This window comes from Barbus barbus, assembly GCF_936440315.1.
Source record: "Barbus barbus genome assembly, chromosome: 46".
NCBI lineage: Eukaryota > Metazoa > Chordata > Actinopteri > Cypriniformes > Cyprinidae > Barbus > Barbus barbus.
The window spans coordinates 9,033,832-9,052,062 of NC_136724.1; the positions used below are offsets into that span (position 1 = coordinate 9,033,832).

The 18,231-nt window shown below is 37.6% G+C and overlaps 2 protein-coding genes across 3 annotated transcripts in view; one reads left to right on the plus strand and one right to left on the minus strand.

The window, feature by feature from the left end:
* The window catches only part of acad11 (acyl-CoA dehydrogenase family, member 11), an 85,669-nt gene extending 73,643 nt beyond the window's left edge, over nt 1–12,026 (plus strand). Inside the window, exons 15-20 of the mRNA XM_079409391.1 lie at nt 3,893–3,978; nt 4,279–4,350; nt 4,810–4,964; nt 5,308–5,424; nt 9,042–9,151; nt 9,752–12,026. Of these exons, the coding sequence (XP_079265517.1) occupies nt 3,893–3,978; nt 4,279–4,350; nt 4,810–4,964; nt 5,308–5,424; nt 9,042–9,151; nt 9,752–9,866 (655 nt within the window). The 3' untranslated portion in view covers nt 9,867–12,026. The remainder of the gene's footprint in view (nt 1–3,892; nt 3,979–4,278; nt 4,351–4,809; nt 4,965–5,307; nt 5,425–9,041; nt 9,152–9,751) is intronic.
* On the minus strand, nt 10,280–16,436 carry LOC306865046 (uncharacterized protein). Of its 2 annotated transcripts, XM_079409394.1 has the most exons (6): nt 16,217–16,436; nt 14,724–14,750; nt 14,493–14,573; nt 14,285–14,392; nt 11,653–11,712; nt 10,280–11,575 (listed from the first exon to the last, which is right to left on the minus strand). In XM_079409394.1, exons 1-6 carry the CDS (start codon nt 16,331–16,333, stop codon nt 11,504–11,506), a joined length of 465 nt encoding a protein of 154 aa, XP_079265520.1. In that variant the 5' UTR covers nt 16,334–16,436; the 3' UTR covers nt 10,280–11,503. The 2 variants fall into 2 exon arrangements, with proteins under 2 accessions (XP_079265520.1, XP_079265521.1); XM_079409395.1 differs by lacking the exon at nt 14,724–14,750 and having other exon boundaries at nt 11,093–11,575; nt 16,217–16,390.
* Between the last annotated feature and the right edge of the window lie 1,795 nt (nt 16,437–18,231).

Here is an 18,231-nt window from a genome sequence, read left to right on the forward strand (position 1 = left end):
GATTAAAATGTCATAAAAAAATTATCCCATGCAACTCATTCTGTATTCCAAGTGTTCTTAAGGCATATGATATGCCGAGAAACAAATAAAAAATGTAATCTATTAAGCAAAGCTCTCCAGTCATTGCATTCATGCATTTATATGCATTTTTAGTTTATAGTTCATTTGCATTTATAGTTCGTGCTGGCGCGCCTAGGAAAATTTTGAAACATCAAGACAAATAAATTATGACTTGAAACACAATTTCTTTTCTAAGGTGAATATGTCTGTTCTGAGACTGTCAAAACCGGTTAGAATGCGCGCAAAGAGCGCGCCCTCTATAATCACTAAAAGCTGTCACTCACTTCAGTTCATCGCGATCTCACGACGTTCCGTTAATAAGCTCTCTGCACAATGAATCTCTTATTTACATCTTATCTACACGTTGTTATATTAAGAGGATTCACAAGCTTGCAGAACTCTGCACCTGACAAATACTCGCCGTTTTGAGTGGTGAGTGAACATTTGACAATCTCCATAACACAAATACATACTGATGCATTTACCAAGTATGTTTCGCGAATATCAGATGATTCCCCGGGGCCCTAAGCGGCCGCTTACCTCGCCTATTGGTTAAGTCCACCCCTGTGTGGCGCACATGCATAAGGCATTCACAAGCATGCTCTATGTATCTGTCAGTCCTCTGTCGTGTGTGTCATGTGTTCCTGCCTATTGTGTCCATATTTGGTTTGTTTCCTGTCCTTGTTTAATGTGATCAATACTTAATCCTTGTCCAGCTGTGTTTGTCTCGTTATCTATGATTAACCTGTGTATTTATAGTCCTGTCTATTCAGTTTGACTTTGTCTGTTCTACTCGTTACTCCCCGGTGTTCCTGTCTGTGTCAGCCTTGCCTTGTCTTGCCCTGCCTTTATGTCTTCATTAAAGACTGTTATTTTGAAGTTACATCCTGGTTTGCGTGTTCCGCGTTCCTCCCTGCTGTGTGCACTGTGACAGAAGACCAGACCTAACAGTAAGCGGTGCCCACTCACCTCGTTTTGTTTTCCGTTTTTCAAAAGTCTTTTGTTTTGTTCCTGTGTGTCTGTCCCGCGGCAAGGAAGTCGCCGCTCGTAATCCCGCCATAGCCCACTGCAAGTCGGCGTGGGAGTTCGGCCGTCCGCGGCTCACCCAGACCTGCCGTTCGCGGGAGATCACGCCGCCATCCACGGCTCACCCAGGCCCACCGTTCGCGGGAGATCACGCCGCCTTCTGCAGCTCACCCAGGCCGCTGGACCGCCGCTGTTTCAAGCCTGTCGGCCCGCCGCAGACTCAAGCCTGCCGGCCGCCGCCTGGGATCCAGTTCCCCAATCACGGCCAGGAGTGCCGTGCCATGTCCCCAGAGACATGTTTTAAGTCGTGTTGTATCCACAGGAGCAGTTTTAATCCAGTCCGGTCTTGTCTTGTCCACGGAGACTCGTCGAGGGCAGGCAGCTCCTCTAGTCATGGCCGAGGAGGCCATTCCCAGCCACGTGCCCCTCCTGTCGCAGAAGTGGAAGCGGTTCCTGAGGCAACCCTGTGAGGGCCCCTGACTCCACGTCATGCCCAGTATGGACCTCAGCTTCCGAGCTAGCCCACGGAGGGCTTCCTGCTCCTGTGTCTTGTTCCTGTGTGGACTGTCCTGTCCTGTCCTGTATGTCTAGCCCTTGTTTTTTTGGGGGGGGTAGAAGGGTTCCGGCTGGAGTGGCCATAGCCTCTGACCACCTGCCATGGCCTCTCCCAGCTCCGCCATGGCCTCCATCTGTCTGTTCCGCTCTGGAGGTCCCCGTCCTTTGTTCCTGTCTGTGTCTGTCCTGAGGGGCTTCCAGAGCGCCCTATTATCTATGATTGACCTATGAATATTTGCTGGTCAGTATCTGGACTGACCTGAAATCTCTGCTAAATGCAGCAGAACCAAGACACATGAAAGCTGTGATTGAAAATCAAGGTTATTCCACCAAATATTGATTTTGGAACTCTTCCTAAGTTAAAACATTAATATTTTGTTGTTTAAAATGAATATGAACTTGTTTTCTTTGCATTATTTGAGGATATTTGGACCAGCTGGCATTTTCTGAAAATAAATGCTCTAAATGACAATGTTTATTTGGAATTTGGGAGAAATGTTGTCAGTAGTTTATAGAATAAAACTAAAAAAAAATTCATTTTACTCAAATACATAACAATAAATAGTAAAACCACAAAAACTGATAGTTTTGCAGTGTCCTCTAAATTTTTTCCAGAGCTGTATATAAAATACAGTATATACTGTTTTTCTTTTTTGTATCTGAAAAGTTGACATATGCTATGTAACGCAAAGCAAGCTGATAAAAACACTGTTGCCTCAATTTATAAATAGCACATTTCAGCTTAGGAAAAGTTATTTATATGTAAAATTATTGTGTAATTTACAGTTGTGGTCAAAAGTTTACATCTCTGCCAAATGTTAATTTTATTTAGGGGGCCACAGAGGGGGCCAAGCTTATTGACACGGGGGCAATGACCCCTGCCTCAAAACCACCCCAGCATACATATGTACTGGATATATTTTTTCTGTCATCTTTTCACATTATTTATATATAGTGGTGTGTTAAGTGTTTACACAATAAATACCAACACAACAAATGTGTAGTTTTGAATTATTTTATTTAATAGTGTTGCCTTTACCATGTGGAAATTCTCTGTTTTTGTTCTGTTTTCTTAAGTATCCTGCTCTCTGCATCTCTTATACATCATGCCATTAGTGCTTCTTTGTTCAGAATCATCACTTCCTGTCTTCTGTCTTTCTAGTAGTGCTTTCTCCCTGCAGTGATCAGTGACCTTGGCAGCTGAAAAGAGAGAGAGGGTGGAGTTTTCCTGACTTTGTATTTCATTTCAATCCAAGTTTATGAAACTGCTTCAACTTCATATCTAATGAAAATCTTTCACAGGAGACATGTTTTATAAATGTTGACAATTTTTACACTGAGAGTCCTGAGAAATCATAATTTTCCTGTATACACATTATAATATAATTAATATAATATAACTTTATATAAAATATAACTTAAATATTATGTGTAACAAGATCACTGTGAAATGTTGTTGTCTGTTCATTCAGGGGTGTTTTTCCCCCAACATTTCATTAAAGGTGGGGTAAGCGATTTCTGGAAGCCAATTTGGATATTTGAAATCACCAAAACAAACACGCCCCTACCCCAAAAGTGTCTCGCCCTTATTTTGATAGCTCCTCCCCACACACACGTAGCCTACGCAACCCAGGCAATGATTAGTTCTGTGAAACAAAGCAAAAACAATGTTACACTGTGTCTACATTGAACGCGAGCGGCGCGACAAAATACTATAGAAGCCATTATAATCAGTGATGCTGTCTACACTGGATGCTGCGCAACGCGTCTCATCTGCGAGAGAAAACTGCTGCCGCGTTCTATTTATGATGTGCTGACACAAATTTCAAATGATTTTCAACGGTCGCTTTGTTGTGTCCAGTGTAGGCAGATTTTAGCTGTTGCGGCGCGGCGCATCCGGTGGAGACACGGTGTTACTCACCTATCGGGAAGAAACAAAGCAACCTCGGCGTCTGATCGCAGGCCTTCCATTCCTTGAGTTCTCTCCAGCGCTGGAAAGCTGATACCTTATTTACACGGATCCTACTTCTTGCCTTATCGTTCTGCAGATGTTTTCCTATTTTGTTTTTTATTCGCATCTCTATCTTTCTGTCACTTGGCTCGGCTGTTCACTGAACTCTCTCTCCTCCACATCATGTGTAGACACGCCCCTTGGCTACAAGTTTGTTTTGGTACTCAGCATTTTTGGAAAAATTACATACCCCACCTTTAATATAGTAAATGTGTGTGTACATATGCAAATGTTTTTCAGGCATGGGCTGCACAGCATGATTCTGGTCCCTCTGAACACACCAGGAGTAAAGAAGATAAGACCGCTCACCGTTTTCGGTCAGGACGGTGAGTTCTGCGCAACACAATCTACCTTGCTTAACAGATCCTCACCTCAGGTTCACTCTTTGCTGATCCATTTTCATGTCTGTGCTTTAACTTGTGACTCACTATCGCTCCACACCCATATCACAACACTCACACGCTCATCATCCTCTGTTTGATTCTCTCTGCATTTCCACTTCTTTCTTTCCACCACCTTATCATTTTCAGTATGCTGTAACACAGATTGAAGATTGTGTGTATTGTGGGCCCTCTGAGGGTTCCCTTGCTTTTACTACAGAGTGAGATGTTTTTTTATCTCTGTAGATGCAATCCATGGTGGCCATTTTGAGATCCACTTTGACAATGTGAGGGTTCCTGCTTCCAACATTCTTCTTGGTGAGATCTTCTTGTGTGTGTGTGTGTGTGTGTGTGTGTTGGTCTGTGCATGTATTCCCTTACTGTATATATGTGTACATTTTCTGCAGACTTATGAGCCCACAAAAACTTAAATAACTTTAGTGCCTCAGGCACTTACTCACAGGGGTGAAATCAGAATTTATTGATTGTTTGATTGATAAAGTGGAATTCTCTAAATTCATTTAAAATCATTTAACCATAATAGATATTGCTTAAAACATTCAAATGAGGCACAACAAAATTAATGTACCTTGTGGGTATTCGCTATTTTTAATTTTTTTTTATTTATAATGTAAAAATTACTTGTTCAGTTTGCCATACATAAATTTATGCTTGATTATGTAATTATATAATCAGTCTAATTAATGCCTGGTTGGCATTTGATTCACTGATTCATTAGTTAGATTAATTGTTTGCTCTCTGATTGGTTGGTTGTAGGTGAAGGGCGGGGCTTTGAGATTGCTCAGGGACGGCTGGGGCCAGGTAGACTTCATCACTGCATGAGGGCCGTGGGGCTGGCAGAGTGGGCACTGGAGTTGCTATGCCAGCGCGCAGCCCATAGACAAGCTTTTGGAAAGAGGCTTTACCAACACGTATGTAGACATACGATTTATGTGCTGTTTGCGCAACCTTGGATCTGTATTTTATGAAGGCAGAATTTATTTATTTTTTATTTTATTTTTTTATGGTGTACAATCATTAGAAAAGCCAGGCCAATAAAATTGCCAGAGAAATCTTCTGAAATCTGCTCTGATGTCTGGCTGGCTTGATCTCAGAGCAAACGGCGCACTGACACCCAGTGGAAGAACATTTCATTGCAGCTGGTGTATTTGTACCTCATGCATCAATCCTGTAGTTTTGGTTTGATTTAAAGTATGCAATATAGTCAGTTTGTTGTTGCTCATGTGTAATAATGCAGTTTGCATTGCATTGTAGGAGGTGGTAGCTCATTGGATAGCTGAGTGTCGAATTGCCATTTCACAGTCACGTTTGTTAACACTACATGCTGCTCAAACATTGGACACACAGGGAAACAAGGCTGCAAGGAAACAGGTAAAATATTCTTATTTGAATTCTTATTTTTCTTTGATATTTTAATTCCTAGTTTTCTTTGATTTTGTGAAGTGCAAGTGAAATAATCTGTCTTGACACATCAAATGTCTGTCTATCTTACACTGTAAAAAAAGTTGAGCCAACTTAAAATTTTAAAGCAACCAGCTTTTTGCAGATTTTTGAGTTCTCTCAATTTATTTTTGTAGGAGATTCTCAACTTTTGTTGTATAAACTTAAAACAACAAGTTGAGAACTCAGAAATCTGCTGAAGTTTGTTGCCTTAACATTTTAAGTTGACTCAACTTTAAAAAAAAAAAAAAAAAAAAAAAAACGCCTGTCTCTGTTAAAGATCCCAGTCATTCCTACCTAATGCATGAACTGACACTCCAATAGATGATGGAAGATGTTCAGAAATCAACTGACAGACTGACCTCACAAGCGCACGCACACACACACACACACACACACACCAAATAAACACTCCTGCAGTTCATCTCAGAACTCATCTCTTTCTGTCACTTTGCGTCAACAGATGTGTCTGTGGGAGTGATATGTTCACATGGGACGTGTCCAACCCCAGAGAGCAGTAGAAGCTCTCTGAATTTTGACACACGGATAGATGAGCCTAATTAGAATGTGATAATAACATTATACCACAATAAACAGGAATATCACTGAAAACTGTAAAATTTGGAAAAAGTTGTTGATGCATGACATTTTAAAAAGTTAATATATTATTAAGGTTATCTTAATGCAGTGGTTCTTAATTTGTTTGGTTACTCCTCCCTGTAAAACTAAATGTGAGGCTCCCCTGGTGGCTGTGCCCCACACTTTAAGAACCACTTTTTTAATGTTACTGCAGGGCTTTAAACCTGGGATCCAGGTGTCTGAAAGGGGATGCAAAGGAATCTTTGAACAGATTGAGATATTGTTTTCAGAGCTTTTCAATTTCATGCGTGCCCATAAGATATTAATAAGAAAAAAAGTCTGCGCCAATTGAGTAAAATAGAAGATATAATCGGGTGCGTTGATTCAATCGGTGGGAAAAATACAAAAAGCAATAGGGAATAAATTTTAGTTCGAAGGACCTTGAACTTTGCATTTTGTCTGGTGTGCAGATTCAATTTTGCTTTTTGTATTTTTTCCACCAATTGAATCGACGCATACCAATGATATCTTCTATTTATGCCTATGAGATGAATGAATTCAGAGAGAGCACATTCTTTTGTTCCTTCAGTTAAGAAAGTTTCAAGACCAGGTAATTCCAGAGTAATTAAATATAATTTGTTGTACCACAGTTAATCCTTTCAGAAATGAAATAAAAAATATTATCTAGAAGCATTGGCATGTGTTAGCAGTTGACCATGTTGGAAAAATATTTTTAATGATTTAGCACTTTTTATTTACTCTATAGGAAGAACGATTAGAGGTCGTTTGGTACATAATTTGTGCCTTGACCTTCTTAAATGTTTATTAACCATTGTTATAATCTTTACTATTCTTTTTGTAAACTTTTTTCTTTCTTTTTGTTAATGCTTTTGCATTCGCTGAAAAAACGTGTTCCCTCAACTGTATTTGTTTGCAAAACTTGTTTCACTACCTCCTGAAAAATATTGCTTTCCCTAGAGAAATTTTCCATCTGATCAGAAAAATTCTGAAATATAGTTTTCCACCAACCTCATATTATTTCTATCACCAGTTGTACATTTGCTTACAAAGGTTAACTTATATGAAACTCAAAATCAGTGAAATCAAATTTTTGCTCATATTTAATTTATTCCCATCACCTTGTCCCTTAATGAGCTTAACTTTGACATTAAAAAGTTTTAAAACACCATTGTTAATGTACCCCTAAAAGCTGACAAAATGAACAGAGCAAGTAAAAAAAACAAAAACACTTCTATGGTTGTGATCAGGCCCAGCGAAAACTGGGAGGGCATTTCAATCCCATAAGGGGGCGCCACTACTTATAATGCACAATGACAAAGCAGACACGGATGTGCCCACGTGCTCACATAACAGGCTGGCTAATTTAAAGTAAACTTTACAAGAATTTTGCAAACATTTGCTGCATGGTTAAAAATACTTTATATAATATTGCATTTTTGAGAGACAAAAAAACAAACAAATATATAAATCACATATAGGCTAAGTCGCATCGTATTATTACATTCATGAATATCCTAAGCTAAATAGTTATATTATAAATGCAGATAAACATAGCTAAAATCTTTTTTAGCTATTTATTCATTTTATATAGGTGTTTTTATTCAGTTTTTCTCCGTTCATAGAATTGCTTATATTTTGGATTTTTTTTTTTTTTTTTTTTTAAAACAGATTTTTTTTTTCAGCTTTATTTCAATTAACAGAAATGCTCTTTTAATACTGGCTAATTTAATACTTTTAGTTAACTTTAATAACCCTACCTGAATGGCAAAACATTCATCCACACCTGCTAAACCCTGTTTAATTGTGAATTAGCTGTCATCATCAGACCTGATGTAGCCGCCCTGGAGAAACTGCGATGACTGCAATCAGCCGTCTGTTTGTGAATCAGAAATCAAACACAACTGTATGCATTTAGAAAAAGCCCATGCTCCTCCAATTAATTATTTATTAACAGTTTAAATAACTAATTTCCGTTAATGCAGGGGGCGGGGCCTGGTCTTGGTGTAACTATTTGGCTATTAAAAAAAAAAAAAAAAACACACTTCCCACGCAAACTTCCTATTCCAGTTGGAAATACGTCAACCTTTATCAAATCAATCTTTATTCACTGTAATAATGAAAAAGAAATGGTAATTCTTGTTTATTAATAAACACACACACACATATGCCTATTTCCAAATCCTCCTGCTATCCCTGAACTCTCTCCAATTACACATACTTATCACCGTCTAGCTTGTGTTCCATTCCAGCTGTGGTAGGGGCCTTTTACCCACAATGCAGTTCCCTAGGGTCAGCCAGAATAGCAAGGCTCCATATCCCGTTGGCTATAGTCATGGTAACACAGCATCAGGCTTCCACAAAAAAATGGAGGAAACATAATTTGGCAGCAATTCTGTTAGTGTTAGCCTCCCTGCTGTTTCTTCATTGCTGAACCAACACCTTGTGTTTGCTTCATATAATGGGTGTGGAGAAAAGCCACACACCTTAAGCACTTCTCCTGCTGAGGAGGTTTTAAAAGTGTATACATACACACTGTGTCCGGCCTGTATCTGAATCATACACACATTATGCGCATGTGCAGGAGATTGGTTTGTAATGAGGCCTTGTCCTCCAGCAGATGGGAAAACATGATTGCAAATCTCATATTTATCTTCTCATGTATGTGTATTTAAAATTAAATGTCTTGTTGGATGCATACCAGATCCACACAAATCACACACAAATTTGGTAATTGTATGAAACATCTGAAGATTACATTAGTGAAATGGAGTCTTATTAGCGTTTACTGCATGTGCCTGTGGGGATGATGATGCCTGTAAGATCCCAGTGTGGTGCTTTTTCATTAGACCTCTCTCAAATGAAGGTCGTAACCAAAACAAACACACACATATCTGCCACCCACGTTTACTGAACATCTTGACCTTGTCTAAATATTTTTTCTTCATTAGATCGCTATGATAAAGGTGGCAGCAGGCAGGATGGCGAGTAAGGTGGTGGACTGTGCCATTCAGGTTTATGGGGGTGCCGGAGTGTCTGATGATTTCCCACTAGCAGAAATGTGAGAAAACTACTGTAGTTTTAGTCTATTTTTTCCCCGATAGCTTGTGTACATTATACAGTACTTGATGAAATGTGAGAGTTGAATGTGTTTGAGTTTTTAAATTATTTCTTTATAGTGACAATACCATATTACCATAAAATACAAAAAACAATGCTTATATTTCAAAGATATACATATACTGTGCCATTTAAGTGCCATGGTGTATGAATATACAGTATTAAGAACTAGAAATAATATACTAGTATTAATAACTAGTATTAGTGTAGTAAAATTATTATTAATAACAATAAAAATAATAATAAAAGCTGTTTATTTCATCATTAATTCTTATTGATGTGATGTATGATCATTTTAAATAACAATTATACTAGAATTAGTAATATATGATTTGTTAATAGTAAATAATATTAGTATCATAGATGTGCGGTATAACTGTATAATAATTGTAAATAATCTAATGATTATTATTACCATTTTTAATATTTTTTTTAAATGCCATGAACAAACATTTCTTTTGCATCTATATGATATTTGAGAATTTCTAAAGGCTTTTAGTGACATATTAAAAATTTTTTGTGTGGTTTTATGTTCATATAGGTATGCTTATGCACGGACACTACGCATAGCTGATGGACCTGATGAGGTTCATTTGTCCTCCATTGCTCTCCTAGAGCTCAGAGACCAACGGAGACGAGCCCAAGCTAAACTCTGATTCACCTCAAATCAGCCAGACACATAACTTCCCGATTATTTCCTGAAAACGTCTAAAGGCTCTCTGTCTGTCTTAGAAAAACAGCTCATCTCAGATGACCTAGTGAAAGAAACGGAAATAAGTGATGAATCATACTCGAATTCCAGCTGCTAATCTAAAGTGTATAATGAGAATGCATTATGGGATATCACAAGTATGTAAATAATAGAAAGAAAATGTATGAAAAATTTAAGGCATATGCTTAATTGACTGACTGTACTTTAACACCAGCGTCTGCCTTACACATTAAATTTAATGTAGATCAACTATTCATCTATGTAAATTAATGTATAATGTTTTCTTTTTCATTTTAATTCTGTAATGAAATGTGCCTGTTGTCTAAATGAGAATACAGCACATTATAGAGCACAGTTCATAGTAATATAACTTTTTTTTTTATTTTTCTTAAACTAACTTCCTCTCTCACACGGGCAATTTCAGTATTCGTCAGACTTAAGCAGACAGGTGTGAAAAATGTGTGTGCTGAAATGTTGTAGCTCTCCGTGCCTCCATGTTATGGCTACCACCCAGAATTTCCACTCCACATCATCACGTCTTGTTTAGGCTTCCTAAAATCTGGTGTGTTTATAAATGCACTCTTGTGTGTGTGTGTGTGTGTGTGTGTGTGTGTGTGTGTGTGTGTGTGTGTGTGTGTGTGCGTGCGTGCGTGCGTGTGTGCGTGTGTTATGTCGGTTGGATTGCTTAGGCATTGGGCCAATGCATTTTGTCAGTCCCTCCTTCAAAACTGGAACAACTCCGTGCACAGGTGGGCTGGGATTTTGGTTTCTTAGACACATGCACACACAGACAACAATGGGCCTTCTGTAGCTATAGACAAAGTCTGAGTGTTTCCTCTCTAATTGGGCATCACCGATCTCTGTGCCAAAGTGCTCTGGCAGTCTGCAAGCATACTGGCTGGTCTTTCACAGCCAGACAAGTCTGCTCCACTTTGCAGTGCATTTGGCCAAAATTTGCCTACTGAGATAGGAAACCATTGTTTGACTAACATCTAAAGCTATCAACCACAGATTTGTTTGAATCTGACTGATGAAATAAGATGTGCACCCCGACTCTTAGAAACCAGCCAATCAGATTAGATCTTGCCAAATCTAGAAAGCACTTTCCAGCATGTGCAATATGCCTCAGAGAGTCAGTGAACCGACTTTTTTAGATATGAAATGTTATGAAATGTTTAATGATTAAAATGCTTTAATTTAATCTGTTTTATGTGAAGTAGTTCAGACCATTCAAATTAAAGTTTATTTAATCATGAATTTACAAGGATTTTTAGATATATTTGTTCAAGCAATGTATATAATTTAGTACAACATTGTTCAGAATCATATTAGCAAAAGATAAACTATAATATTTTTTTCTAAATGAGTATTATGCAGATATCAAAGCTTAGTATGCTGTATATATGTTTATATTTAAGTAATTTTGTTTATTTTAGAAATTTAAATGTGAGGACTGTCCAATTATTGTCATTAATTGTGATCACATTATCTGCACAGAATCTGTGTGATCTCACGGCACTCTTTAAGTAAACGAGATAGAACGTTAACAGGAATTACAGTTTAAGCGCTTCAAAGAACCACTCATGAGCATGTGTTATTCCTTGCGTTCTTCTTTCTCTTGGGTGCACTTCTTCTGGATCTCTTCTTCACAGTCTAAAATAGAAATAGAGCTGTAGTTCCAACATTTGACACTAAATTGTTGGAAAAAATGTATGTTTAAGAGAACTCACCTTTAATGCAGCCACTTTTGGATGGGACACACCCTCGATGTGTCTATGAGCACGTTTGACCTGTCATGGAGATCCATAGTTTCTTATTTTATTTTTTAAAACATACTGTACTGTAGCAGCAAGATAATACAATGGTATTAGAAAATAATACCATGGTGTGCTCTTAAAAATAAAAGTTATTTATTAGGTTGGCTTGAGAAAGCCAACCTACTGATCTTCTACTTAAGCTTATTATTATTCTTCTTAGCCAAATTTCTGAACGCATCTCCTCCTAGAGCTTTCAAGCTAGAACCACCAAACTCAGCCCAGCTCTTCAGACTGGTCTCACTTAGTGTGCTATATCGTTTCTAACTGATCCGACTTATAGTTTTCATAAAAATGAATATTAAAAATCATAAAAATCCCATAGACTTACATTCATGGAATGTTAAGATGAGCCAAGACTATTCAAACTCCAACTGTCAAAATTCAAACTGAAGCCCATTAGACTCAATCAGACTTCCCTTCTATGTACTATTTCTAATCCATTCAAACTCATTCATATTCAAACTCCAACTGTCAAAATTCAAACGTAAACAAACTGAAGCCCATTAGACTCAATCAGACTTCCCTTCTATGTACTATTTCTAATCCATTCAAACTCATCTAATATTTCTAATTAATCTATCTATCCTAGCGACATGCTAATCATGCTAGAAACATACTAACAATATGCTAGAAGCTTGCAAATCATGCTAGCAACATGCTAATCATGCTAGCAACCTACTAGTCACTTGCTAATCATGCTAGAAACATGCTAGTGACATGCTAGTAACTTGCTAATCATGCTAGAAACATGCTAGTGACTTGTTAATCATGCTAGAAACATGCTAGGGACTTGCTAATCATGCTAGAAACATGCCAGCGACATGCTAGTCACTTGTTAATCATGCTAGAAACATGCTAGCAACATGCTAGTCACTTGCTAATCATGCTACCAACCTGCATATGCATATAACATGCTTATTTCTAATTAATCTATCTATCTATCTATCTATCTATCTATCTATCTATCCTAGCGACATGCTAATCATGCTAGAAACATACTAACAATATGCTAGAAGCTTGCAAATCATGCTAGCAACCTGCTAGTCACTTGCTAATCATGCTAGAAACATGCTAGCAACATGCTAGTAACTTGCTAATCATGCTAGAAACATGCTAGCGACATGCTAGTAACTTGCTAATCATGCTATAAACATGCTAGCAACATGCTAGTGACTTGCTAATCATGCTAGAAACATGCTAGTGACTTGCTAATCATGGTAGAAACATGCTAGCAACATGCTAGTGACTTGCTAATCATGCTAGAAACATGCTAGTGACTTGCTAATCATGTTAGAAACATGCCAGCGACATGCTAGTCACTTGCTAGTCATGCTAACAACATGCTAGTCACTTGTTAATCATGCTAGAAACATGCTAGCAACATGCTAGTCACTTGCTAATCATGCTACCAACCTGCATATGCATATAACATGCTTATTTCTAATTAATCTATCTATCTATCTATCCTAGCGACATGCTAATCATGCTAGAAACATACTAACAATATGCTAGAAGCTTGCAAATCATGCTAGCAACATGCTAATCATTCTAGCAACCTGCTAGTCACTTGCTAATCATGCTAGAAACATGCTAGTGACATGCTGGTAACTTGCTAACCATGCTAGAAACATGCTAGTGACATGCTAGTAACTTGTTAATCATGCTAGAAACATGCTAGCAACATGCTAGTGACTTGCTAATCATGCTAGAAACATGCTAGTGACTTGCTAATCATGCTAGAAACATGCCAGCGACATGCTAGTCACTTGCTAGTCATGCTAACAACATGCTAGTCACTTGTTAATCATGCTAGAAACATGCTAGCAACATGCTAGTCACTTGCTAATCATGCTACCAACCTGCATATGCATATAACATGCTTATTTCTAATTAATCTATCTATCTATCTATCTATCTATCTATCTATCTATTTATCTATCTATCTATCCTAGCGACATGCTAATCATGCTAGAAACATACTAACAATATGTTAGAAGCTTGCAATTCATGCTAGCAACATGCTAATCATGCTAGCAACCTGCTAGTCACTTGCTAATCATGCTAGAAACATGCTAGTCACTTGCTAGTCACTTGCTAGTCATGCTAACAACATGTTAGTCACTTGTTTATCATGCTAGCAACATGCTAATCATGCTAGTGACATGCTAGTATCTTGCTAGTGACTTGCTAATCATGCTACAAACATGCTAGCAACAATATCTATGTAATCCATCCATCTACATTTTCAAACTTCAAGCTTTTACAACTGCTTTTAAACTTTTAAACTTTAAGGCTTTCTCAAGCCAACCTAAAGTTTGTCTTGACGAACTTTTTTATCTAGTTGACATTTATGGTTCCATTTAAGAACCTTTTTTTAAGAATTGTTCTATGGTTCTTTAATGGAAATAACTGTGAAACGCCCCCTTTTGGAACCTTTTATTTTTAGGAAATGTACCTTTTTGATAAATTGCACTACTAATGGCCTTTTAAGTCTAATTTATGTTAGACTATCACTTTGATCGATATTGTGATTGTGGATACACACCTGCAGTGGGTTGGTTGCGGGGTTATGGCAAAGAAGTGAGTAAGAGCCGATGCGAGATCTTTGGGACTTTTTTTTACCAACAGTCAAATGTCGTCTCGACCTGTCAGTCTAAAGCACAGAACAGAAAGTATGTTAGCTTTTATTTGTTTTTTCTGTTTTTGTCCAGTGTATAAAAGTGTTACTGTGTTACATGAATGCATTCTCTCACCTGGATGAGTGTGTTAGGTGATCCTTTGACTGAATAAGATCCAGGGCGAGGAGTGAGTTGAGCTTGTCTGCGAGCCCTCATCTGAAAAAAGAGAAATAGATGTTGGCAGATTTGCAGATCAGACACATACGTAATCTGCATACTTTTTGGCTCTGATTTTTTGTACTGTTTTTAAAAAAAATCATACTTTAATTCAGCAGTTTAAATTGATCAAAAGTGACAGAGACTCACCAGAGAATATAAGGGCTCATCTTTAACCTATGAAAGTACATGAAAGAGGATTTTTATTGGGATATGTATTATTTTAACAGCAACTTATTGATTCAAACTCACTTCAAATTAGAGCTGAAGTGTTGATCTGGCCTCCACAGTTGGAAATAAATAGAAGTAGATTTTGGAGATTATTTTTGTTCAGAAAATAATGCACAATAACCTGTGTAGTTTAAGTATACCTTTTTCTTGAGTCTGTATATTACCAAATTATTATTGATTAAAGCTCTGATAATTGCCCACTCTAAAACATTGCCTTCCAGAGCACTTGTACCATTATATATGCTTTGTAATTAATATATGTCTTCTTGACGGAGCTACCATTTAGTTTCTTTAAGTGATTTTTTTAGTTCATAATTTCAAAAAAATTTGAAGCCACTAAAAGTAGTAATATCAAGATTAATGATATTAATCACTCTCAGCACTCCTACTCTTTCCTCCATTTCATCCCTCCCTTTACACCTCATTGTGTTGAACACCTATATTAATTTAAAACAAATTAGACATCAAAGAAGTGCAGTGTTCATGGTGTTTGTCTGCTTTTTTAACCAGCCACATCTAGCAGAGTTCAGCAGATAGTTCCCTAGAAATTACCATTTCAGAAAACCAAGAAAAAGTAACTGTTGTTTTCCATATCCCATTGAACTATAACCAGAACTAGGTCAGAATCCACCAAATCAAACCAAAGCTAAAGTGCAATCTTAGAAAGTACATTTTAATTTGTGTGATTGTTCACATACAGGTGTGTGTGTGTATTCACATCCATATGTTAACTCTGGACATGAGACTGAGGATATGGGAAACTTCGTAAGTGGAAAGTCAAATAGCACCCTGGCACATTGAAATTCCACGGAAAGTTGGAGACGTTTGTTCCTTTCAGGATATTTTGAGTTGACAGACCATTAAGTCAGCTCTTCAGACTCCACAGTAGCAAAGAGTGGAATGACATCTGTCTCTGCGGTTCTGACTCCTCGGACACATCTGGTCAGTGTCTTTACTACCTCCTTTAATGTCTAAAAATACACATACATGATGCCTTATGGCCAGTATAATTGCCCTATTCTATTGCTTTGCCATTGTGACGCAAAACCAAGCTGGAATGGAAACTTGTGGTTTAGCATTCCAGGGCTTTTACTGTAGTCCTGTGTAGACCACAAACTACAAATTGAGTCTTGTTTCTTATAGTGAGTTCAGTGATTTCTCAGATTATCTTATGCACAGTTGTATTTTGATGAAGTGTGTAATTGTACTGTCACTGTGTAATACATTTATTTATAAATGTGTAATTACACAAAAAGTGCACAAAGCCTAAACAACTGTACAAGTACCACTGAAAGGTTGTAGCTAAGGTTATAAATGTACTTCAAGCAAGCCACAAAGCTTTTACATCTCAAATGGAACGTATAACTTTCTTCAATCATGAAAGATCTGAAACCAGAAGCTACAGCGCTTACCTTGACCTCTGTAACCTGTGTGCTGACACAGTCCACATTCCTGCCCGTGCAGTCCAGAGCATGTGTGAGCAGACATCCTTGCAGACTGAGCAAAAAGACCCACAGCACCATGGTCATAGCTGCACGAGTGTGTTAGCGTGTGGGGTTAGTGTGTTAAGAGACTGTCAGCTCTGTGTAGCTCTCTCTCTCAGTGCAGTAGTTTTATACTCCAAGTCATAATGGAGACCAGATGAGAGAGAAAAGACCATGCCAACCACACACACACACACACACACGTACACACACATATCCGCCTTTGTCCACATAGCAGAGAAACCTCAGACATACTCAAGCAAAACCCAAAAGCTTGCAACCACAATAAATAAATATATATCAAGGACATATACACAATTGTATTATACATTCTATTTAGCAAAAAGATACAGTGTCAGTTAATGGTTACAATGTTTCTAGACCAAAATGCAGAGAAACTTTGTTGTAACTCTTGCTCCAAACTTTTCTAAAAGAGATGACAGAGGAATTTGTGGGGTTTGGGAAAAATCTTCCTTCTGTGGTCACATAATAATCGCATTCCAGCCTCTGAGAAACATAGTGAGGATGCTTTGAAGTTACCATGTTCTTATACAAGAAAAGACATGCTCATAATATCCCATACAGTTTGAAAGAAATTCAAACCTGTTAAATAAACAACACACAGGGATGTATGCATGCTTACACATACACACTGATTTAAACCTCAGAGACTGCCAGGAACACTGGTTTGTCAGCTTCCGGAGTTTAAAATTTACTTTTGAAAGGCCTTGCTTCCCATGTGTCTCTCTCATACACAAACACACAAGCATTGTAGTGTGTATTAGAAACCTCTTAGGTAAAGTAAGCAGTTCTTATCATGTGAGATGTGAAGTGAAGTGACATACTGCCAAGTATGGTGACCCATACTCGGAATTAACTCTTCTTGAGGGTTAACTCTACTTGAGGGTTAACTCTTCTTTTAATAATCTGAGTTGTAGGTGGTTGCTAGAGTGTTCTGTGTGGTCTCTAGTGTCTTATGGATAGTTAGACAAGTAAAAAGTGAAAAGTTATAAAATAGGTCTCTGTGATCTTACAATCTTAATATATGGCAAAGTAAATTGATTGGATTTTTCACCTGTTTTATCTGTCATGTGAACCCTACTTGAAAAATAATGGCATGCATATAAAGGTATAAAAGGAAAATTAAAACATCACAAAAAGACTGAGTTGCAGAAGGAAAATTAAAAACATCACAAAAAGCTTGAGTTTCAGTATGAACGCATGCTAGGCGACATCTCATTCCTCACAGGAGGGCGTTTTGGTTTTGACAGAAGTGATTAAACATTGAGAGTATGCTCAGTATTTTTCTGCATAGTCATCGGCCTGATGGATCTGCTGACTGCAAAGAATGAAAGGAAGCAGCTTTCTTTCATTTAAATCATGATTTTGTTTTAGCTTCTGATTTTGAACAAAGAAGCTGCTTTCCCCAAACAACCATTACTGTATGATTGCTTCAATTATTGACTGATTGAGTGATTTACAGGAGTGACAAGTGATTTTAAATAAAGAAACATGCCAAACAATGCATTAAAATCATTAAAGGCATGACTTTTAAATTTGTCCGGGAAATGAGCCCTGATTTGGTTAAATTCAGCTGGTAATTATAGTTTAAACATTACTTATGTATGATGACGAATGCATCCCATTTGATTTGTCTACTTTAAATTTGCACCAATAAATCATGATTTACCTTTTGTCTTTAGAGAATTTATTCATAAGCCTTGGTAAATTGATCACTTGGTGAACATATCATCCTCGTTTCCTCATTGAGAAATAAGAAAAACATTAATTGACACAAACGTTTTACTGTAACTGAAGTGATGTCAGGCTCAATGAGTTTAACATTCTATACAGACATTCTTGTGGTGCAGATATTTACCACAGAATAACACTAACTCAGACACACTGACAGAATAATCCTTTAAGTGGGCTGGCATGCAAAC

Excerpts from the sequence above, each read along its gene's own strand:
- LOC306865046 (XM_079409394.1), bottom strand. The coding sequence starts at position 16,333 with ATGACCATGGTGCTGTGGGTCTTTTTGCTCAGTCTGCAAGGATGTCTG. Across the intron at positions 14,574-14,723 it reads ATGAGCCCTTATATTCTCTG|ATGAGGGCTCGCAGACAAGC; the intron begins GTGAGTCTCTGT and ends CTCTTTTTTCAG. Across the intron at positions 14,393-14,492 it reads CACCTAACACACTCATCCAG|ACTGACAGGTCGAGACGACA; the intron begins GTGAGAGAATGC and ends TCTGTGCTTTAG.